Genomic DNA, 24,443 nt, shown 5'->3' with positions numbered 1-24,443 from the left:
ACTAGAGTTGAATGTTTTAACACTCACATTTGACTACTTGCTTTTCAGATAACGATGAGTGTACATTAGGTACTCATAACTGTCTGAACAATACTGGGAACTGCACCAACACATACGGATCCTTTGATTGCGCTTGCAATAGCGGATATCATGGTGATGGTGTCACTTATTGCAATGGTAAGGCAATATGAGCAGAGATAGGACGGGGTACATGGAAAGAAGATAATGATAATGATGATGACATTTATGATTATGAAGATTTTGAGTATGATAACGATGGATCGGATGGTGGTGGTGATGATGATGATGGTAGTGTTGATGATGATGATGAAGATGATATTCATTGATGTTCTTTTTTATGATTATGAAACAAAATGTGACAATGACGTGATGCAAGCTATAATGATGATGTCCATGACGATGATTATAATGATGTCCATAAATTTATCATTCTATAATTTTATGATAAAAGTCCAATATGATTGATGATGATGCCTGTATTACTATCTTATTGAACGGTTAATATTTCTGTAAATTTCTTGTAAAGACACTAATGAATGTGTGGAAGAAATCGATAACTGTCACCCAACCTTTGCCAATTGCAACAATACCATCGGAGACTTCATCTGTACCTGTTTTGCTGGTTACTCTGGAAATGGAGTCAGATGTGAAGGTATGTCAAAACTACTTACATGTAACCGTGGATGATTTCAAGTATGTTGCTGGACACAGGATAAATTTGAACCAATGCTGCTGTTCAAATTAGCTTTAATTTCTGTTCAGCTATCAAAGTGTTTAAAGCTGACAAAGAACATAACCTCAAAACAATAATCATAACCTCAAAACAAAAATGAAGTTATAAACTTGAATCCAAAGTTTGTATTCTACCTCTGTTCTGCACTTAATTTTAGATCTAATACCAACACTAGATCTGAAACCACTTGTCCTCCTTTTATTTGATTCTAATTTTATGAAACAGAAACAGACAATGAATGATGTGTAAAGTGGATAGAAAGCAAACAAACAAATTTGAATATCAGAAGTATTAGATTTTGCCTTTTTTCCTAATATGTGTCTTCAAGAAACAATTGATCAAAATAAACAAAAGAAATATTTATTCTGTCCATGGGAATTGAATTGAGGGGGAAATGATAGTCAGGCAAAATTGAGAGATTTTGAAAGACAATATGTAATTTACTTCTTGATGATTCCTTTGCAGAGATCAATGAATGCATAGATTACAACGTGACATGCTCTTTTGTGGGAACTTGCATTGATCTCATCGATGACTACATATGTGATTGTGAATATGGCTACTGGGACAAAAACTGCGACAAAGGTATGTATTATAAACAAGAAAGGCCAAGCTTTTCCTGACCAGTTTATTTTGAAGGGTATACTATAATGAAATCTTCCTCATTGATTACATGTTTTTATAGATGACTGCCTTTTTTATGTGAAAATTTTTAGATGAAGGCTTCATTGTTGGACAGTAAACATTCTATAAGCCTTGAACATGCTCTGGCTCTTCATTCTTTTCTTATATATAGTTATAAATCATTTTTTACCTTTTTTTTTCAACTTCATGGATTTTTTCCCTATTGGGTTGTATGATAAACTACTGTACTAAATGATTGGCTGCTTGTTATACATGTTGCAGTTTAGTTCAGGTGATTCTACTTTAAGAAAAAACACAATTTAACTTGATCCAAGGGGCTCCTTTGCCATTTAAATCACATTAAGAACTATGTTTATTTTACTTCGTCGTTGATACAGTGCCTTAATCCAATAATACCTTAATTTATCAGATGGTTTAATTACCCCACTGCATTATGGTCATTTTTATGATTATGGTATCCAACGGTAACTTTCATGAAATTTGCTCTTTAGCATAGATACCATAGTAACTATCATTGGATGGCAAAGTTACCAGAATAGTAACATTTTATGCGACTGAGGGCGCTGCTCTGAAAACAAATTTAATAAGAAACGAGTAGTACATGCATGCTCATTTTCTTTTACCCCTGATTATTACCTTTCTAGATGCGGCCTACCTATATACTTCGAATTACTTTTCCGGTTCTCTATACTGGTCTTTTGATACCTTCAATGAAACTGGCGATAGTAGTTACCCAAACCAAAATGTCAACATGAGCATGTACAACGCCATCCCTGGATTGGCCGTACTACAGAACTACTCCATCTCGGGTAATTCCATTCGAACCCGTTTTAACGGCACCGACGATTGCATAGACTTTGGAGATTTTACTGGTTCATGCTACAGCGATCCTAGTCTCTGCACAGAAGGTTTTGCCATGTCAATCTGGATCCGTCTAACTGAGGATGAAATAAAGGAATCCGGTCCAGTGTATATCATGAGTAGTGGTAAGATAAGCTGGGAATTTCCAAACAATTCAAACAATGTATTGACCATGCTTTCTAGCAGGTTTTGATATCATCATTTCATTCATGGCCCTTCCTTTTTGTTCATTCTCTTTTTCCCCTTCGTAATTTCTTCTCTTCATGGCTTTAATTTTTCACCACTTATCCTTTCCTTTTCTGATGAACTTCTTTTTGTCACTTTCACTTTTCATCACATATGTGTAATCTGGACACAAAATTAAGAAAGTCCAGGACAATTCCTTAAAAGAAACTACCTTTTTTGTATGCCCAACCTCCCTCTTTGTCCATTCTAGTTTTGCTCAAAACTGGATATTTTGAGAGCATTAAAACTTATTTGTCAGAACTGTGAGCATAGTAATAATAATAATAATTATAACGGTATATTTACCCAGGGTAGCCACTTCAGTTCCGAAAACTGTTCTCCCAGCGGGCCCTGCTATTATCATTACCCGGCTATTAAGCTAGGCTACCTTTTTGCGGAGGAAGGATCCTATAAAGTAGGAGAAGGAGAAAAGGAAAGAACTTCCCTTCCACCCTTATCATCAAGTAATGCGTACCTGTTTGGCATGCCTTACCTCGGAAGCCACACGCACATGAATCTATCCTAATTCCCCGTGCACATATATATTAATTAAGATATTATTAGTGCTGGAATTCTCTATTGAAGAAAGAGAGACGTGAAGATAGATTAGAAGAAGAAATACAGAAGTGAACTTATGTCTATCCTCCCCACATGTTCTTCCATTGTTACAGGGTTTATTTGCACAAGGAATCATCAATGAAAGGTGAATTGAAAGGTACTAAATCAGGTTGTAATTAGAGGAACAACTAGTTCAGGTTAGAAGGAGGAGGAGAAATGCATGATGTCATAGACACCGCTATGATATTGAATTGTGGTTCATTGCCAACTAATCACATTTGATAATTTTCACTCCAGGATTGCCTGATGCTCGTGGATTTGGTATCTACCGTGAAACCAGGAAGATAACTGTGAAAGTGAATGACGGATCCACCACATTCTCTGTAGAGTTAAATAACCTGATGCCTGCAGACCTTTGGAAGAATTTAGGATTTGCTTGGAGTTCTACCCACGGTTTGTCTGTAAGTCACACTGTATATTTATGTGTAACCCCCCCCCAAAAAAAAAAAAAAAAAAAAAAAAAATGAATAAATAAATAATATAAAATAAATAAATGAATTAAATGAAATAAATTAATAAAATTTAAAAAATAATTGGTTGGCACCATGGCATTTGTATCATGTCCTTTTTTGTGCACATTTATTCAACCACAGTGTTCCTTTAAAGAACAAGAATAAGAAACAACCCTTCTGGTACGTCCACTGGTCCTTGTGATGTTATCAACACAATGACCTTGCGTTGCCTGTATGATGGTGGTTCCTAAACTGCGCAATCCACATTTGTCCCATTTTTTTCTGAAAACACAGAGATGTCTCTTGAGAGAGCATGAGATGGAAACGCCCCTCCCGTACTTCAACTGGTCTTGGTGATACTGAGCAATCCATGTTTCTATCACTTTTTTTTATTTCTGTTAACATCTTGTCAACCCAGGTGTTTCTTGATAGAGCAAGAGTAGGAAATGACCCCTCCGGTAGCTCCACCGGTCTGAGTGATGTTCTCAACACGATGACCTTGGGTTGCCGGTATAACGGGGGTGCCTTTACTGCTCACTCCACCGGTATGTTTGATGAACTCTTCCTTCTCCCGAGATGGATCAATACAACAAATGAACTTATCTGGCTCATGGGTGGATGGGGTGAGTAGAAGCACTTTAATTCAAACTACTGATAACATGAGCATGAATGCGGGGACGAACCGCATCCATCTCTTGGACAAATTGAGTTACTGCATGAGTCTATCTTGTGTGTAAATTAGATCTTGGAATTCTACCCAGAATTGTCTGAAATGAATGTAAACCTTACCAAATCCTCAATGAACACACACGAACATCATTTTGCTTTTCTTGATTTGCCCAAATGAATGATCATGAACTTGGGTTGTTTTTATATTCATGTGCTCGATTGCAGGATTTAACGAGCTCAACGTTATCCAGAGTAGCGCATTATAAATTGCACATCTTTGAAATAATTCTAGGTTGACTATGATAGGAACCAATCAAATTCTGGATCCTAAAGAAAGAATAAAAATGTAATCTCAAAGGAATTGACCTTTTATTCCTTAGAAATTAAAAAAACATTTAAAAATGAGACGATGTGTTAGATATAATGTGTATCCGCCCTGAGAAATAATTTACAGAATGCCCTTGCATATCTCGAACACATATATCAAAGAATTGTCAAAACAAACATGTAAGAAAATATAGATTTTCTTGAAAATATGTCAGTGGTATATAAACTCATACTGAGAAATTTATTTAGAATGAAATAAATGATAAAGTGTGGCCTTTTCCCTTTTTTTCATTTAGACGAGGACAACTGTGTGATTGAGCCGTGTGTCTATGGAGACTGCTATGATGCGGGGATGGCTGCTTATATCTGTGACTGCTACCCTGGATACAATGAAACTCATTGTGATACGGGTAAATGAATTGAATTGAATTGAATTGAATTTATTTTCATACTTCACAAGATAGCAAAATAATAACATAATACAATTGAGAAATACATTTGATTACATACAAAATACAATATATATAACATGTATAGTGGCAGTAAATAAAGTGAAATATGAAGGAACCTGCATAAAAAGCAGAGCTTGTAATGTCTGCAGGTTCCTTAAAGTAATTATGAAATTAGTAATCAAGGAGATCGGACACACAAAAAAAATCAGACTACAAAGGAAAAGCCAAAGATTAGCGGAAAATCGCGGGGTAAAGAATGAGAGGGAAAGTGGACAAATGTGAAATAGAAGGGGGGGATGAGCGAAGAATGAAAAAATTCAAACTAGGCAGTATACCTTTAAAAAGGTACAAATCAAATACATTATATATATTCAGCCAGTGCGTCTTAACGGGGTCCATAACTGGACAAAAGAAATGATTTCAGTTTACATTTAAACATACTTAAGGATAAACAGCTAGATATTTCGTTTGGAAGATGATTCCAAAACCTTGGTCCTTCAAATACAATTGTTCTTTGAGCAAATAACGTTCGAGTACGTGGAAGGTGAAATGAGTCCCTTTGGCGGGTTGGATAAGAATGGATGAGGTCGTTTCTTTGAAACAAGGAAGAGAAAATTTCCGGTAGATCATCTTTTGAGAGTTGAAACATGAATGTACCCAAATGAAATTCGTAAAGATCATGAATTTTCAGGATTTTATTTTTTATAAATAATGGATTTGTGTGTGCATAAAAGTCAGATTGGTTAATCAACCTAATAGCCCGCTTTTGTAATTTAAATAACATTTCTAATACCGTCTTGTTTGTATTACCCCAAGCTAATATACCATAATTTAGTCGTGATGAAATGAGAGTTATATATAAGTTTAATAGTATGTAATCAGGAAAAAAGAATTTTAGCTTGCTTAAAATACCGATACTTCTAGAAGTCAATTTACTCAAGTAATTAATGTGACACTTCCAAGACAAATCATGATCGATATAGAGCCCAAGAAATTTGGTGGATTCTACCTGTAATAAATTTACATTATCCATGACTACTTGACCAGGTAAACTTTTAAGAGAAGTACTAAAAATCATAAAATTGGTTTTCTTAACAGTAAGTGACAACTTGTTAGCTCTAATCCAAGACTGAACTGATTGAAGTTCTGTATTTAAAATATTAAGTAGTGTATGTGGGTCACGGTGAGACAGAAAAAGAATGGGGGGGGGGCAACCAAAGAAGACATGGAGGCCAAGTCTTGAATGGGGTAGGAGAGTTCTATTGAGGTTGAAGAATATTTTGAATCAGGCGGAGTGGAAAATCGGTCAGGGGCAAGAATTCGATGAATCATCCAGCCATCCCATTCATGATAACAAAACCAGATTCAAAACTTTGGGTTTCTGACTGACTAACAGATGTCTTCATGTCAGAATATAGTTCCGTTCATTTTATAATAATGGGCATATTCCAGATAGTCATATTAATACATCTCGGGGTTCATCTTTCAGAGTTACAATTCTCTACAAAGTTAGTTACATGATTGAAGATTGATCCTACCTGTGTATCCCTAGTCTAAGTTGCATTAAGAATATTGCACTCGGTTATATCTGTTGCAATTTAATTTCAAGTCCACAATTTAATCTCAATTATTCCCACTATTTGAAAATTTGGAGTTGATTCCCAGCTAGTCTGCTCCCTGCATTAAGAATACAATATTGATTTGCTTTGGTTTAAATTGAGCTACAATTGGAAATTTGCAATTGATATAGACTATATTTCTTGCAACACATCCTAATTATGTAGGAATTGAGACCAAGTTGATACTTATTTGATCAATGATTTGCAGAAGGAAGATGGCGTCTGTTTATAAATGATTGCCATGAATGACCAACTTCATAATGTTCTAATTGCAATTGCTTGTAATATTTTCTACATTAGGTACAAAATATCAGATACATCATTCATACAGGATAATATTTTGTCCATGATTCTATAGTGCTCCAATTCCCCCAAGATTCTCATCTGTGCTGAACATATAAATCATTTAAGCCATATAGCCAATATAGACCATATAAATCAGTCCTGAAGTATTCACAGTACTTAATACTCCAAATCTCGCCATTGCCAGGTGTATCTAAAACAGAAATTATGCAGAGACGTGTATTGTTTTAAAAAACAGCCACACACATCAAGATACCTAAATGTATGTAGTATTCATTTTGTTGTGTTATTTTCTTCCAGAAATTGATGAATGCGAATCCTTCCCATGCCAGAATGGAGGTACATGCACAGACTGGGTAGCCTACTACACATGCGAGTGTGCATTTGGATACACTGGCTATAGCTGTGAGAAAGGTATTTACTGTTCCATTTCAATATTTCATTTTGATATTATGTATTGTATTATTTTAAATGCAGTAATAAGCACAAAAAACAAACAAACAATATCAAATATAAGTTGAGATTAATTGAAATTTTGACTATATTAAATTTGATGGAAAGTTAGTGATAGTGTTATAAAAAAAAGCTATTTCAGTGTGAAGGTACTTGTATGGAAGAATTACTTTTTAAGCAGCTTGTACTTTTCAGAGATGAGACCATAATTGTCTTTGCGAGTGGAAGATTTTTTTCAGGTGATTGTGTTAGTGATGATGACGACAGTAGTAGAAGCAGTAGTAGTAGTTGTAGTAGTAGTAGTAGTAGTAGTAGTAGTAGTAATAGTGGTAGTACTAGACGTAGTAGTAGTGGTAGTAGTGATAGTAGTAGTCGTAGTAGTAGTAGTAGTAGTAGTAGTAGTAGTAGTAGTAGTAATAGTAGCAGTAGTAGTAGTAGTAGTAGTACCTGTAGCAGCAGCATTTCTTTAAAATGTTCTCTTGTAACACAATGTATTTTCATTTTTATGTTGGTTGTCTGCAGATTTGTCTCCCAACTACGATTATTCTAACGTCAAGAGCTTGAAAGCACAATTTCTTTGTAAGTATATGTTTGCATTTTCCAGCGCAAATCATTACAACACTATTTTGTTGTTTTAAGTGCAAGTTATGCAGAAGGTAGGCCTTGGCATGTTTCAGAGGACTTGCCGATTTGTTGCAATATCAGTGAAAATCAAGTATGAGAAAAATTTAATTTGATGTCAAATGTACTTAACATATAACAGCATCAAGGTTCAAATTCTCCTCCTAATTTAGTAAATTTATTGTTTAATTCCTTGATTCCTGATAGTTATGATAATTACGATAATTCCAGTTCAGTGGTAAATCGTAATCCCTTTAAATGCATTATTTTCACTTTGTAGTGATCACACCAGAGATCAATCCGTACTACGCGACGGTAGCCGATCACTACTTTCCCCTCAACAACCTTGGTGAGTTGGACATCACTGGCCTCAACGTCTCTGCTGCCTTTGGACGTGCTGAGCTAGGCCTCTACCCATCCATTGATGGAGCAGACACCTATGTTGAGATCGCGAACTTTACAGACGGGTGCCTGAGCGACCCTAGCCTATGCCCGCTTGGGTTCACGCTGGCCTTCTGGTTTCACATGAATGAAAAGCCGACAGATATGCAGGAAGGAATGATCTTCTCCACTGCCGGCCCGGTCAACGGGGAGAGGGTTGGGATCAACATTGCACTCTCTGGCAAGAAGGAGGTTGTTATAGAGGGTATGTACACTTTTGAGAAAAACAGCAACATTGCGTAGCTTTTTCCAACATCATAATTGTCCTGAAACAGGTCTGATTGCTTAGTGATTACATTCAAAGATGTTTCTTCCTGGGGACTTGGTTACAGATGTACTCCCTTAACCCTAAATAGACTGGGCTATTTCGATGCCTAAGAAGACTGGGGGGGGGGGCTGATTCAGCCCCCCCCCCTATGATCTCGACCGTCGACTGCGCGATCGCAACGAAAATTGGCACGTGCATTACCCATGGCATAATCTCCAAGACTGTAGGATCAAATGTTCCGAAAAATCTCATAATTCATTAATTATGCTAATTTATGCGTAAAATCCAAGATTTGCTCTAATTAACTAAATGAGGCCTCTAAACTGCTAATTTTTTATTCACAGACTCTTTGAACGATTCTGATCAAATGTATTTAAAAAAAAATTCAATATCACAATTCTTTTCTTATGTATTTTATTGTTTTTCAAATTTCTTATGTATTTCTTTGTTTTTCGACTTTTTGTTTTTTATTGTTTTTTCAATGGAAATTGTCCGCTACTTTATTTTGACCATAAACAAGATGAAATTAATTGAGTTTGATTAGTAAAATTGAAAATAATGATACATTTATGAATTTTGGCTAAAAACACAATTTGCATTGGATTTGTACACAAATTCACGTTTTTGAGCAATTTCAGGTCGACATGCACTTACAAAATGTTGAGTAATTTCGGAACCACGTACCCGGGCGTCGCAAATTTGGTCTCAAAAGTTGCGCAAGACTTGAAAGAAAAAAGTCATGGAACGGCGCGGCGCCAGCTTTTCGCGTTACAGATTTATCGCGAAAAATGTTGAGGGGGGGGCTGAATCAGCCCCCCCCCCCCAGTCTTTTTAGGGTTAACATTATTTAATTATAAGGAGGCATTAGCTATAATTGCGTTTTTAACTGGATTCTAATTTCACTTGTATTCCTACTGGATTCCAACTTCAATGAAATTACACTGTATTTAGAATCCAGTTATGTATATACTTATTTTGTTGCTATGTCTGGCAAGCTTTATTAATGTTATTTATTATTATTATTATCATAATTATTATTAAAATCATGAAGTACTTTTCATTGTCTTATCTTCAGTTTATCAGTGAAACCTTTTGAATGTTTTATTCATCACCCCGTTTTAAGTGTCCACTATTGGCCCCCAATTAAAAGTTACTTTTTGAGACATTATAGTTGTTGAATAATTTAAGAAAATGTCACGTTGCCATGGTTATTGCATTGTTTGTTTTTACCTGATATTTTATGTTCATATCACCAGTGTGCGATGGCTCAACTCTCAGTAAAGTGACAATACCCAGGACGGCACTCGCATTCAAGAACTGGCTTCATTTGGGGGTTTCCTGGTCTGATGGTCAGGGCTTGATCGTGTATCTTGGTGGGAAGACGTATTCTACAGAACCGACAGTAACTGTAAGAAGTCTTTGATGATTGACGATTTTAATAACCACTCTGTTCTGATTTATGTCATTATTTCATTCTCAATTGTTCAATATTCGTACTGTTAATGTGATCCATGTAACCCTAAACAACAACAAAGCAGTCCAAAAAAGGGATGCAAAGTTATTTGAGGGATGCAAATTCATGAGAAAAACGATTTGAAATTGAATAGAGGTTTTAACCAAGTCTCCATCAATTCTTTTTTTAATATACCAATACCCTCAAATGACATCATAATGAAACCAGCAAGTGGTTCCTTTTCACGATTGAAGTTCTTTCTTGCATTGTGGTTATACCTCTATTGGGAGAATAGAATGGTATGCCTGTATTAGAAATCCATTATAAATCAAACATTTTTTTCCCCAAAAAAATTATTATTTGCTTTAACTCCTTTTTATTCAAGAACTACTCCATCTTAACAAACAGTTATACAAATAATGTGTTTTGAGTTCAATTTTATTTCATCGGTAGTTAGGGTTACTCTGTGAATGTTTCATGAGAAAAATTTATCAGTGATTATCACTGACTAGTAAGGTCTCAGCCAATCAGATGCAAGGGTTTACAGTAGATTATAACAATTGTCAGTGAAAAGCTCAGAGTATATATTTCATTTAATGCTCACGAAGATTAATCCACACTCGAGACAAGCACCCTCTTTCCCTTCTTCCACTTTGCCTAAATTCATCGCAATCCATCCTCCAACAATTCCCTCCCAATTCTTTACCTTTCCCATCCTCCCACCGAATCGTCTTTCTCCCATGTCGACTGAGTACTTATTTTTATTGCCGGGTGTTGATATTTTTATCTCTACAGAGCGCAAATGCAGTTAATACTTACGACACCATGACCCTTGGCTCCTTGTTCGGCTCTAAAGGTTCAGCGGTCTCTGTTGTGTTCAATGATCTAGTTATCTGGGGATGTGCGGTCAAACCATATGAGAGACACATTCTCTTTGGAATGACACGTAAGTGATTCAAAATAATTTATTGTCATGCATGAAAAATAGACATAATTTGAATTTTGGCATATAAAAAGTAAATACCACATATACATTGACATACATATTAATACATTTGCCAAACAACCATAACCGTTAGCATGCATGTATGTATTGCACAAAATGTTTGAGAAGAAAAAGCAAGAGATGAGATTGATAGAAGAGAAAAAAAGAAGATAAGAACAGTGCAAAGCTAATCATATGTATTTAAATACTGTAACAAATGTTGTGTGTAACATGTTAAAAACACCTTCAGTGTTCAGGGAAGACCACACGCTTTAGTGTTGAAAATATACCATGGAGTTTGATCATAACACTACACCAAATAGATAGTGTTAGAAAAACAAACATGATCACAATGGGTGTTGAACTAACACCAATATACGTTTAAAAATGCTTGATATGGTCCTCTCTACATGTAGGTGGTGCAGTCTTATAAGCACAGACCTTTTTTGCAGTGAATATACCTATAGACTGGATGAAGGGTTTTATTTTAACTCTTTTGTTCAGTATTTTGGCTAGCAAATGTGACATAGATTCATTCTAACAACCAACAGTTATTTGATTCCCTGTCATCAAAGCATGGAAATTGGGACGTTTACATTGGACCATCCTCAAATTATTTGTCGCCATTTTATACTCTACTTGAAAACCTGCTTTTTAATCATGCCTTTTTATAATTGTCACAGATCGAGAGTTTGCAATGATCGAGACTTCGGACCACTACTGGACGAGTGATGGGTATGTGCGGCGTGATTGGACAACGCTTGCCGATTACATGCCCGAGTATGCAGCCAACATCCACCCCATGGACCGAGCTGGTGAGGCTGATGTCATCTTGGGACATGGACGAGATGAGAAGGGACAGTCAGTTATGGTACTTGGCGATGGAGACGGCTGGCTGTTTTTTGGTACTTTGGTTTATTTATTGATTCATTTATGTTTCCACCCATCTTTCCATCAATCGATTAATCATTCTATCTATCCATACTTTTTTTTCCCTCACTATGCTATCAATCGCATCATCCAATATGCTTGATAATTTTTTTTTCTCCAGCGCAGTTTATTATTCAAATTGCATTCTGTTATGGAATATATTATTGGCATCTAATAATAAAATCTTTGATTTTGCTTTTTCTGGTGTGACACATGAATGCTTTGATATTTTTGTTTCGCCCACCGGAGGTGAAGGCGAGACATCATGTTGCAATACTGTCCGAGGTCACATGGTGAGGTCAAATGTCATTTTAAGTCAGATATTTAAGTTTGGCAGCAAGACATTCTTGTGAAATCAACTTGGTTGCGGATGTATTGGGGAAACCGTTAAATATCATAGTCGCAGATGGGAAGGACGCAATCTGGCTTATGCATTGTTTTCCTATTTATTTTCATTAGACAAAGTCATCAAGAATATGGTTATCTATGATTATACAATTATAGATTGTTACTTCTTGACAGTTATAGACTGAAATAAATAACTCATGTATTCCTGGCTGATTCCGCATTACAGGGGACTTTGCTGGGCAGTGCCTGAGCAACGCACACAAATGCTCCGATGGGATCTCAGTATCGACTTGGGTTAGACTCTCACAGGTCTTCGACAACGAAACTCATTTCTTGATTAGTTCGGGAGAGCAGGTTACCCGCGGATTTTCAATCTACCAGCGAGACGTGGATCGCCTTGGAGCGGCTGTCTCTGACGGCTCCACCAGATGGGTGACAGAGATTGTTCACATCCCCTTTATCCAGTATGAAGGTGAGAATCATTTCCTTTTTTTATGAAATATTTTTATAAATGAAATGATATATAATTCAGAATGTGTTATTGGAGCTGCTGTGGTAAGGACTTGGTCCATGATAGGGGATATTTTATTTTTATAAACCTGCATCTGTTGGTCAAGACTATAGCTTGGCAAAAAAAAGTATGGAGATTACTTTAACATCTTAGAATGATGATAATGATTATGGGGATGATTATGTTGATGATGATGATTATGTTGATGATGATGATGATTATGTTGATGATGATGATTATGTTGATGATGATTATGATGGTGATGATGATGATGATGGTGATGATGGTGATGATGGTGATGGTGATGATGGTGATGGTGATGGTGATGGTGGTGATGATGATGATGATGATGATGATAGTGGTGGTCGGGGTGATGGTGGTAGTGTGATCATGATGGTGGTAGTAGTATGATTATGATAATGTTGATAACAATAATGATGATGCTTGTAATGATGATAGTAATTATGGTGATTATTAAGTGGGATGTTGATGATGATGATGATGATTATGTTGATGATGATCATAATGATTATGTTGATGATGATGATGATGATGATAATAGTGGTGGCAGTGGTGATGGTGGTAGTGTGGTCATGGTGGTGGTAGTAATATGATTATGATAATGTTGATAACGATAATGATGATGCTTGTAATGATGATAGTATTTATGGTGATTATTATGGTCATGATGATGATGATGATGCTACTCATAATGATCATAGTGGGGGTGATTTTGATGGTGATGATGGGGCTAGTGTTGGTGATGATTATGATATTGATAGAAACTTAACATTTCCAAAATTACTCAGTCTGCCCTGGCCTATACATCACCTAATCTTCTTTACATTCCGATACCTCTAACCACCGCAGACAACATGACAGTGACCGATGCACCAATGTTTGACTTCATGGGAGAATGGACCAACCTTGGGTTGACATGGACAAAAGACCAGGGTCTATTCTTCTACATGAATGGACGGGTGGTGGCCCACGATCCCATCGGCTACCAGAAGTTCCGCAACAGTGATTTTGAGACCTTACTGATCCTGGGCAGGAGGAACGACTTCCTGGGCCACGCAAGTAATATCTCCTTTGATGAGTTGGTCATCGCCGAAAGAAAGATGGAGCCCTATGAATACCGCGATGCCTTTGCCAAAATGGGTAAATATTCTTTCTCTGCGTTCAATTCAAATCTAGTTGTCATAAGTTAGACCTTTGGTTGCAGACGAAACAATAAGCTAATTTTGGCGACTGTTGAATAATGTCATCTGTCCTACCAGCAATGACAGTATCAATGAAAACTTTGGTTCTGATAAGTTGTTGAGCAAAGCTATCATCATAATAATGATTGATTTGAGATTCACCATTAGGTGGTAAGCTATGCTTGACCTGGAAAAGCCTGGCAGGAACTTTATATGAATTATGAAAAATGCAGTAAAAATCTTCTTTTTTTTTATCCAATAAAGCACCTTCACAAAAGTTAGAGCCTAGATGCTTTTTCAGCAGGTATCCCACAAGTGGCTTTTCAGTAGCAATCCTAACACTTCAACATAGACAATTAAATGGGAATGCAGGTTAGCCGCTGTGAAAGGACAACTCTGTTTATTTTGTCTTCATAAGCAGGGCAGGGGGGGGTTCCTGCCAAAAGACGTTGCATAGACTTTTGACAAATTGCCTAAAACAGAATCATGCATAAGTGAAAAATCTGCCCATCAAACCTGTTTGCATTCTTTCGCTTGTGTTTGCCAAGCTTCAATCGAGATAAAGACTTATGTTTTGTTCATATAACATGGAAATGGTATAATAGGAAACAAAAAGCTGGGGTCTTTATATTGGTTTCCCAGTCTGGCTTAAAACCATTAAGATGTGCGTGTAATCTATGCATCTTTGATCCATCATAGATTACCTTTTATAATTATAATTTGTAATTATTTGAATAATAAATTCACAAAGTATATCCAAAATTCATAATTATTTAATTTTGTCTTTGTTTCATTCAGACAATCTCCAATATATGGATGCATCATACAAATGGACTCCACTGGATCTCATCAGTGGAAATCCTCATGTTCTTAGTACTCATAATCTCCCACAAGGCTTTGTCTTTAACGGCACCGCTTACCCACGTCAAGGTTACATAGGTCCCACCTCAAATATAACCCTTGAAGACGATTGGACCGTCAACCTGCCTGGTTACCCAGACTACATCACACTGGGTAAGTGGCACTTGATGATTCTTGATTTGATTTTTGATTTTTGATTTTTTTTTTTTCATGTATTTGATCATTCAATCATGTTTTTTCAGTTTTACAAGTTGCTGGTTTGATGGTTTAATGATGGTCATTTGAATTTCTACAGGGACGAATATTGTTGATTGGGAATGATAGAGAAAAATCAAACAAGCATAACGCTGAAAATTTCATCAAAATCAGATGTAAAATAAGAAAGATATGACATTTTAAATTCGCTTATTTTTTTAAACAAAACAGTTATATGCACAACTCAGTGATAGGCAAATGAGAGAGTCAATGATGTCCCTTACTCACTATTTCTTTTGTTTTTTATTGTTTGAATTATACAATATTTCAACTTTTTATTGGGGTGGACTTGTCCTTTAAGATAATGCATGTAAGTTGTTACCAATGGAATATAGGATATAAGGGGGTATACTATGATTCCATGATTCCTTGACTCAAACCTTTCTTCGCAACACTCTTCTTTGTTTACCTGGAAAATTTTATGGATGAACAGAAACCAAACAAAAGCAATTAACAACAAAAAAACATTTTATCAAACAATGTAAACTTGATATTGTGTAAAATGCATGTCTGATAATTATCTCCTGTGTCACATCTCACTCGTATCTCTCATGGTTCTTTCCCCAGGCGATTTCAGGGAGACATTCATCAGCAAACCTACCGGTAAAGGTCTCAGTGTATCATTCTGGGCCAAGCTCCATTTTGAAGCCGAACCATCGCAAAACGATGCACACAACGTGGTGGTCAACCCGCCATCAGCGAATGACACAACCACATTGCCGCCACCCACAACCCCATCCCCGCCGGCAGAAAAGCAGTATCTTATGAGGTGGGTACATTGACAACAATAAAAACAACATAAGTATCATACGTAAAAGTCTATACTGGCATGGCTGTGTACATGTTTTTGTTTTTTTTCTTCTTCTTTATTAAAAAATTGGGTTTTTATACAGGTTATACCTCAGTCACATTTGCTCGACGGCAGCCGTAGGGCAAGTCGAAAACAGACATTTTCTTCATTTTTATTCAAACCACCTATATCAGGGTTTCCACAGTCATGGAAAATCCTGGAAAAATTTGTGGTCTTGGAAAGTCAGAGAATTTGGAAAATTTGTGAAAAGTCATGGAATTGCATTTACCTGTTGGCTATGGCAGCTTTCCAGTCTTTTGTGTCTCGCAGCTCTTGTACTCTGTGATCATACTCTGCTATTATAATTTGTGTTCATGATTTCCATTTTACCCAGTTTTGTGACATCCCAACTCTCGGGACATCACAGGAAGTCATGGAAAGCAGCAATGTAGTCATGGAATTCTGTTTTCAAATTTCTGTGGGAACCCTGTATATGTAGCTGGTACAAAAAATGTTAAAACGGCTGTTTTCCACTTGCCGTACGGCCATCGTAGAGCAAATGTGACTGAGGTATTAAGAAGTATAATCACTTTTTGAAAGAGGAAAAGTCTTGTGTGAAAAATGAAAGAAGTAATTCTGTTTCTAACATTTTAAAAATGTCATATTTCTTTCATGTCTTAAATGAATATTCAATCTTACTCGTGAAAGTCATATACATGTACATCTATTTCGTGTTATCTTATGATCGTTCCTATTTTCTCTTTTTTCACAGTTCTGGGGGACAAGGTTCCCATAAAGGATTTAACATATTCTTAGAGGGAAAGGGCTTGAACTTTGTGATCGATGACGGTGAGACAATGTCATGGAAACGAATAAACACAGATGTGAGTTTCATTAATTCTTCCTTGATTAATCCTAAAGTGACAAGAGATTATTAAGATGAGTTTTGTTTCGAACACTAAAAAAATTCAACCAATTGTATCAAATAGACCATTCATTCAGGTTGTATGTGAATTATTTTGCTTCAAATCTGTAAAAAAACTTTTAAACACAGTGAAAGGAGAAATATGCAGACCTCTCAATTATTTTTAATTCAATTCAAATCATTTATTTAATTTCAGATGTTACGATATAAAATGTACAAAGATGAAAAAACTGGTACATGTAGCTTGTGGAGTAAGGTGCTCCCTTACAGAGAAAAGCAACAACACAAAATATCAACACAACATAAATAAGATAATTACATTGAACATAGACACATAAGACATTTATAATACTTTTTTTTTCATTTCATATATTTATTTCAACACGGCAAGAGCTATTCAGCAAAAAATGTTTTTCGATAGGTCCGTGAATAAAAATTAAAAGGTTAAAAGAGTAAAAATATGGACAAAGACAATATGAAGTCATAAAGAAAAAGAACCCAGCATAATCAGAACAAAAAACACGTAATTTTTCTAAAATTTAAAAGCGTAAGTACAACAAATAAGAAAAATTATACATGGGTTAATAAACAAATTAAAGAAGGAAATGCATAATTTGTGGACAAATATACTGTTTTAATAAAAAAGTAAAAAGGGGGGAACCATACACACACACACATAACACAAAGACGCGCACACACTAGATTTCAGTAGCCTGCACAATAGTTCAGAAACATTCAAGGGTTGGCATAATTTTAAATTTCTTGGCAAGCTATTCCAGACTTTGACCCCTCTATAAGAAAGAAACCTTAGCTTGGATTAGCATGGGTTTGTCTTACTTTTGGAGTGACAAAGTCTAAACGGACTGTTCTAATATTGAGGATTATTTATGTTATCAGCAAAAGTGGTCTCCTCTCTTGTAATAGCATCATGGTCATCGGTCCCAGTTCCCTACGACCTATGGATAATCAAGTTTCGAAAGGTGTGGTTTAACAGAGACTTAACCGCCGTTTCTGTGGTCCCGTTTGTGTAGTAACATCTTTTTGCAGAGGTGTCTGTGGACTTGTCGTCACATTCAGTTTTCTCTTCTTCCTCAGATAATGCGACATATGAACTCTATTCACCTTCCTCCCTCAATATGCATTTATTTCGCTGATTTTCTTTAGTTTTGATTTGTTTTTTATTACATTGGAATTACATTCTGCTAATTTTAAGATTATCTGTGAGCATCTAACGCAAATGTAATTCATTTATCCTTGATCCGGGCTCATTTCAATGCCTAATGATTTGATTGTTTGATCTGCAGCTGTAAATTCTCTGTGCTTCATTTTGGCATTTAAAGTTTTCCTTTTAGTATAATCATATAAATGACAGTTACAATTGCAACATCAGTAGTCAGCCATCGTCACTGAAAGAAATTGATGAATTGAATTTAAAAAAAGTGTCCCTACCACCAGCATCATGTTGATGCGATCATGTTAGCGACATGCAACTTCAGAACCCGCGCAAAGGCATTTCGAATACGGTACGATGCGAAGACAAACGGTACTAATTATAATTGCGATGTACCAGGACATAAAATGTTTACAGGGATAATGACATCATTCCATATGGCAACTTGTAAGACTGTTAACCTAGGTGAAATTGTCTTATATGAAATTTTCTCAATCATCCAGATGATTTTTTTCAACAACTCCGGTCCAAGGTACGCAATTACTTATTAAGGTATTTGTATTTCTCCTAACAATGGAAATTATGGGATTGTATATTCACTTAAAAACAAGTTAGTTTAAATTTTTTTTTTTAAGTTAGTTCGGTAAACCACTGTTTTTGCATACGGGCCTCTATGACTTCAGTCTCTGTATTGGAGAGTGGAGCCAACGTAGTTCAGCAGAACAATCAATGTACTGAGACTGAAGCTTTTGGTCTACAGAGGGGGTACTTTTCAGGTGGCTCCAAAGATCACACTTAGTAATCCGTTCTGGTTGCTCTTCCCTTTTACACACGAGGACACACCAGACACGGATATGAACCTGGCATGAAATGCTATACTCAGACAGTATTGAGATACTCCAACATCATAAAAAAATTTACTTGAGTCTCTCACGGGCTTCACATCGTATGACAATCTTCCTGTGGTCTTTGATGAGTGACGTGTTCCGTCCATCGAGTGACCAGGTATGGATGAGGTTCTTCTAAGCTGTACTCATCAGATACTGTCTCAGAGAAGTATAAAGAGACTTGTTAATGTACAGAGGTTTTCGATTGAGCTTCGGCTTCGCGCTGAAGACTGCTCGTCTGGCATTGTAGGTGGCAAATTTGACGATGATCCCTCGTGGTCTTTCCGAAGTCCCTCCCAATGTGGTGTCTTGGCCAGGGTGTTGACTCGCTATCCTGTAGCTACATTTTCCTAGATACCATAGAACCATAGGATATTCCTTCAGCTATTTTGCTCTTGGTCTTCTAGCTGAATTTGTATGCTGTAGTTTCTTGTGAGATCGCAGACTCTTGATTTGAGGTCTCTGATTTCAATTTTGTATGTATCAATATCCATCAAGTGAAGATGATCTATGACCTGTATGCTTGACTCCCAGACTACGGGTACAGTGTGCACAACTTTCCATTCCGATAGTGAATTAGAATTTCAAATTAAATGTATTTTTAATATTTCCCTTTGTCATTTGGTTTTTCAATAATTTGGCCATAGGCTTCTCTCATTTTTAGAGAGGAAATTAGCAAATACATTAAATTACTTTAGGAAAACAAAGTTAGTAATTTAACATTGGAATCCATAACCAAAATTTATGATGCTCTCGTACATGTACTCTAAAAATGAAGCTATCTACAATAGCGAGCTTGAATAGAAGTTGCTTTGAGCTACTTATTTTAACAAGATTGTTCCGTCTGAGAGTCATATTTTTATTCAAGCTGACAATATAAAACTACTTATCTGTATCTTTAAAGACGATATCATCTGATGCATGGACGAACATTGCCTTCACGTGGCATCGAAGCGAGAAGTTCATTATCTACATCAACGGAAAGGAAATCACACCAACCGATACCATCGTCAGTGTGTCCTCCTGTTGCCCAGGCAACCAGACACTCTTTACCATTGGACGAGGAATGAAAGAGAATTCGGAATATGCCACCTTCAAACTTCATAATCTTGTGATCTGGGAAAAATACATACATCCGCAGCATGTGCATAGACTATTAGGAGTGACTAGTAAGCATACATCAATACAACTTTCTTTAGATATGTCCCATATAAAACAAACAAGAGGGCTAATATTTACAATTGTCATATACTCAGAATTGTAAATCATCAGAATGAAATATGATAGAATGCATGATGAAGGATATGATGGGTATTAGAGTACAAATTGTTCGATTAATAATTACTCTTTAATGATTACCTTGTAGATTTATCACTTTTGGTTTAATGCAAATGAATAAAAAAAAAAATACATTTTATTGTGTGATTATTTGATATTTCTTTGTATTCATTCATCAATTATCAGATAACCGTGCTATTTTAAAAATGACCATCATTTGATTGAGATTCAAACGAAAGACAATATTTCCATCAATCCAATCAAATCTGATGTGAGAATTGTATGTTTAATGAAGGAAGATTCGTTCAAATGAGAAGGGCTCATAAGGATTGTAAATTTACTTTCAAGCTTTAGGAAAGGAAATAAACAAGAAATAGTGAGGCGAGAGCACATCAACCATCTGCTAATTTCTTCAATCAATTTCCCTATTCTAGGTACAGAGAAATACTACATGGACTTGTCTGACTTTTACTGGCCCTTTGATCCACCGGCGGATTTCCCCTTCCCGGTGCTTGGCTTTGAAGGCGGAACTCGCCTGATGGACGATCGCCATCACTTCGGTCGCAGCGCTTACCTGGACGGCAAGAACGACTATGTGAGACTGCGCGACTTCGGCAAGTCACATTGCGTGACAAACCCAGCTAGGTGTGTCAACGGTATGGCCATGGGCATGTGGGTGAAGTTGAGGGATATCCCCAGCAGCGAGAAGTGCCTCCTCACTTCTGGTGCAGACGTTGCAGGTTTGTTTCTTTATTATATTTGTCAGTTCGTCCCAGCCACTTGGGCCACTTAATTTTGTTTTTATGGTAAAAGACAAATGATGATTACATCAATTTCATGCTTAATTCTTAAAACTGTATCATTATAGTTATTATGAGAGAAGATGGGAGCAGCATCACAAAGAGCAATGGGGCCTTTGTTCCCCCTTCCCTGTGACATAGCAAATGATGTAAAAATGAAGCCAGCTGAGAAAAGAAAAGGAAGAAAGTGGAGTATTGTTTAATTTGCAAATGAAAGAAAGCACTCAAATGTCATTTCTTCGCCCTGAAATGAACTTTGAATGAACAGTTCTCATCTGCTTATTTTTTTTCATGTAAAGGGCTTAGAAATTGATTTTATTATTAATATAAACACTATAAAGCACTGTAGCTTAACCTAGTAGTAGTTTGATTATACCCCTGTTCATAGGTCCATGTTTTCACCAAGAAACGAAGTTAAGTAGAATTTTATTCTTCCTCATAGGAGAGGTAATGTACATGTTTCAGCTGGGCGGTCAAAACCATTTGCCATGATCAAAGTTAAGATAAATCATGATAATGCGAGAATACTGGGTTAAATTCACACCAAGTCAGTTTGAAAAAGTTGCATTGCTCTATTTATTGTGCTTGAAATAATTGGTGTCTTGGAAGAATACATTGAAAGATATTTTCAAAGAAGATCTGTGCATCATCTTAAATCAAATTGTGGTCGCAAAATTGTAGGGAATTTATGGCCACATGCATATTGAATGCATTTTTAAATTACTTATTTACTCTTTTTTTTTCAGGAGAACGTGGTGTGGCCTTCATCCAAACACCGGACTATCTCAAGGTCATGGTCAGTGATGGCCGACAATCTTGGCTGGTGGAGAAGTTCTTAGACAAAGATCTCTTTGGCGTATGGCTATACCTTGCATTCCGGTGGCATTCAGAATCTGGTCTTAAGTTGTTCATCAATGGACGCAATGAAGGCGAAAAGGTAAATTATTCAATTATGTTTTCAAAATAAATATGGTACCAATATGCTTTTCCTACACACTAGCTGCCAAACTTGATTAATCGGATGGAGTGGTTGTAAAATGGATGCTTTAATTTAAAAAATGAAATATTTTAAAAAGTAAATCGAAGGAATCTGGTAATCAGCTTGTTTGGTTCCTCATTAAATCCCCCTAGTTTTATAATGATTTCCATAATATATATATTTCTAATACCATTGCTGGAAACAATTGGGTTGAAATTAGAGACTGGCAAATTTCCACAATATTTGTAAATACATACTTTATAATTCTTTCTCCCTAAAGATACAAAAGATGTACGTATTATTGGATGGACATGATTGGATGATCTTAAAAAAAGAGAATACTATGTTCTTTCCTGTCTGTCCCCTTCTTTTTCCTACTACCTAATTAAATGCTCATCCTTTTCTACCCATAAGCCACACTGCCATCCTTCAAAGATCATCATTCTATAGCGCCCATTATGTGATCCTTTCATAAATGAAATCATTTTCTTCCCCTTCTCAGGAGTCGGGTACAGAAGATGAACGATCTTCGTTGGTCCAGACCGAACTTCTTCTTGGTCGGTGTAGTTACAGTGCTTCATCTAATGGCTACCTCGAGGCACATTACGATGATGTCGTTATCATCATACCATCTGCTGACCAATCACAGCCCGGGGCTTCCGAGCTCCATGGTGATCCAAGTAGGTCATCACCAGTTTTTAACTTTGCCAATTTCGCAAAACCAACTTCCGTGATATCTAACCGTATATGCAAGTGGCTATCATGTTGCTGCATGATACAAGACATCAAATCGCAAACATAAAAACCAGTTTATATGCCGAGAAAGTTGCAATTGATATTATATATTTTTTTACTGTAAATTGTTGGCTTATGCAGTAAATTGGAAATGCACTATTGCATATAAAACCATGTTTGTATTGTATGCAAAATGAATGCATTTTCTCCCCTGAATAATGCTATCTTACATCTACCAATTGATTTTAATTTTGAAACTCAACATGATAATTATGAAGTTTTTATGGTGTAAGAGAGTGATGCAAAATATTTATTCATAGTGGATGCAATTCGATACTGCAATAATAGCATTTTATCCTTGCAAATAAAACGTAATTATTTTAGCAAGTGTAAACGCATTTTCAGAAGTAAGCCAGAGACAAAAAAAAAACATTGTCTCATCCATATAGAAAATATAAGCTTTTCTAAAACTTTCATAAAAAAAATCTTTTTTTTTCTAGTCTGCACTGGATATGTAACCCCTGATCTCTATTTCAACTTGACCTCACCTGATAGTGGAGTGACGCTCTATGATACCAAGGCTGTCAAGAGATTCACCAAGTATGGAGGTGACAAGAGAGGTGTTTCTTTGTTCCACAGGTCCACCAGTCGAGGCTTAGTAGATGTTGGTAAGTACACCACGCATTTATATCTGCAAAATCTGATGAATTTTCTGTTTAGCTTTTAATATTAAGTTTTTATTCATCTCATAATATAAGCTTGAAATAACCCAATTGGAAAGTGCACAATGCCAATTTGGTCTCACTATTGGGTTCTGCTTCATTAAAAAGTTTTAGTGATGGTAACTTTGCTATTACTTTAACTACCATGTACATGTAAACCTTGATCTTAATTGGTTACTGCTTCCCTGACAGTTACCATTTTAAAACAAAATTTTAAAATTTCATAACTATTATTAAACATCCAATTTTGATGGCCTTTTCCACCTTGCATTTTTCTTTATTTTTGTGGTTTTTGTCTCGCCTGCATAGCAGAGCGAGACTATAGGCGCCGCTTTTCCGACGGCGGCGGCGGCGGCGTCAACATCAAATCTTAACCTAAGGTTAAGTTTTTGAAATGACATCATAACTTAAAAAGTATATGGACCTAGTTCATGAAACTTGGCCATAAGGATAATCAAGTATTACTGAACATCCTACCTGAGTTTCAGGTCACATGACCAAGGTCAAAGGTCATTTAGGGTCAATGAACTTAGACCATGTTGGGAAAATTATTTTCAAAATCTTAACCGAAGGTTAAGTTTTTGAAATGACATCATAACTTAGAAAGTATATGGACCTAGTTCATGAAACTTGGGCATAAGGTTAATCAAGTATTAGTGAATATCCTGCTCGAGTTTCTGGTCACGTGACCAAGGTCAAAGGTCATTTAGGGTCAATGAACTTTGGTCAAGTTGGGGGTATTTGTTGAATTACTATCATAACTTTGAAAATGTATGGATCTAGTTTATGAAACTTGGACATAAGGTTAATCAAGTATGAGTGAACATCCTGCCTGAGTTTCAGGTCACATGACCAAGGTCAAAGGTCATTTAGGGTCAATGAACTTTGGCCAAGTTGGGGGTA

General features: G+C 36.2%; 1 protein-coding gene across 2 annotated transcripts in view; it reads left to right on the top strand.

The window, feature by feature from the left end:
* Nucleotides 1-24,443, top strand: part of LOC135153166 (uncharacterized) — a 56,807-nt gene that overhangs the window by 11,433 nt on the left and 20,931 nt on the right. For both annotated transcript variants that reach the window (XM_064095257.1, XM_064095258.1), the window contains 23 exons: nt 49-177; nt 548-673; nt 1,220-1,339; nt 2,044-2,385; nt 3,341-3,504; nt 3,974-4,178; nt 4,848-4,961; nt 7,226-7,339; nt 7,901-7,957; nt 8,280-8,645; nt 9,965-10,116; nt 10,957-11,107; nt 11,830-12,051; nt 12,651-12,896; nt 13,806-14,096; nt 14,936-15,151; nt 15,821-16,022; nt 16,816-16,927; nt 19,931-20,195; nt 20,739-21,044; nt 21,851-22,041; nt 22,586-22,763; nt 23,319-23,486. In XM_064095257.1, coding sequence (XP_063951327.1) covers nt 49-177; nt 548-673; nt 1,220-1,339; nt 2,044-2,385; nt 3,341-3,504; nt 3,974-4,178; nt 4,848-4,961; nt 7,226-7,339; nt 7,901-7,957; nt 8,280-8,645; nt 9,965-10,116; nt 10,957-11,107; nt 11,830-12,051; nt 12,651-12,896; nt 13,806-14,096; nt 14,936-15,151; nt 15,821-16,022; nt 16,816-16,927; nt 19,931-20,195; nt 20,739-21,044; nt 21,851-22,041; nt 22,586-22,763; nt 23,319-23,486 — 4,437 coding nt within the window. The remainder of the gene's footprint in view (nt 1-48; nt 178-547; nt 674-1,219; nt 1,340-2,043; nt 2,386-3,340; nt 3,505-3,973; nt 4,179-4,847; nt 4,962-7,225; nt 7,340-7,900; nt 7,958-8,279; nt 8,646-9,964; nt 10,117-10,956; nt 11,108-11,829; nt 12,052-12,650; nt 12,897-13,805; nt 14,097-14,935; nt 15,152-15,820; nt 16,023-16,815; nt 16,928-19,930; nt 20,196-20,738; nt 21,045-21,850; nt 22,042-22,585; nt 22,764-23,318; nt 23,487-24,443) is intronic.

This window comes from Lytechinus pictus, chromosome 2 (genome assembly GCF_037042905.1).
Source record: "Lytechinus pictus isolate F3 Inbred chromosome 2, Lp3.0, whole genome shotgun sequence".
In the NCBI taxonomy this organism is placed as follows: Eukaryota; Metazoa; Echinodermata; class Echinoidea; order Temnopleuroida; family Toxopneustidae; genus Lytechinus; species Lytechinus pictus.
The sequence above is the reverse complement of the archived record's forward strand: the minus strand, read 5'-3'. Positions and strand labels throughout refer to the sequence as shown.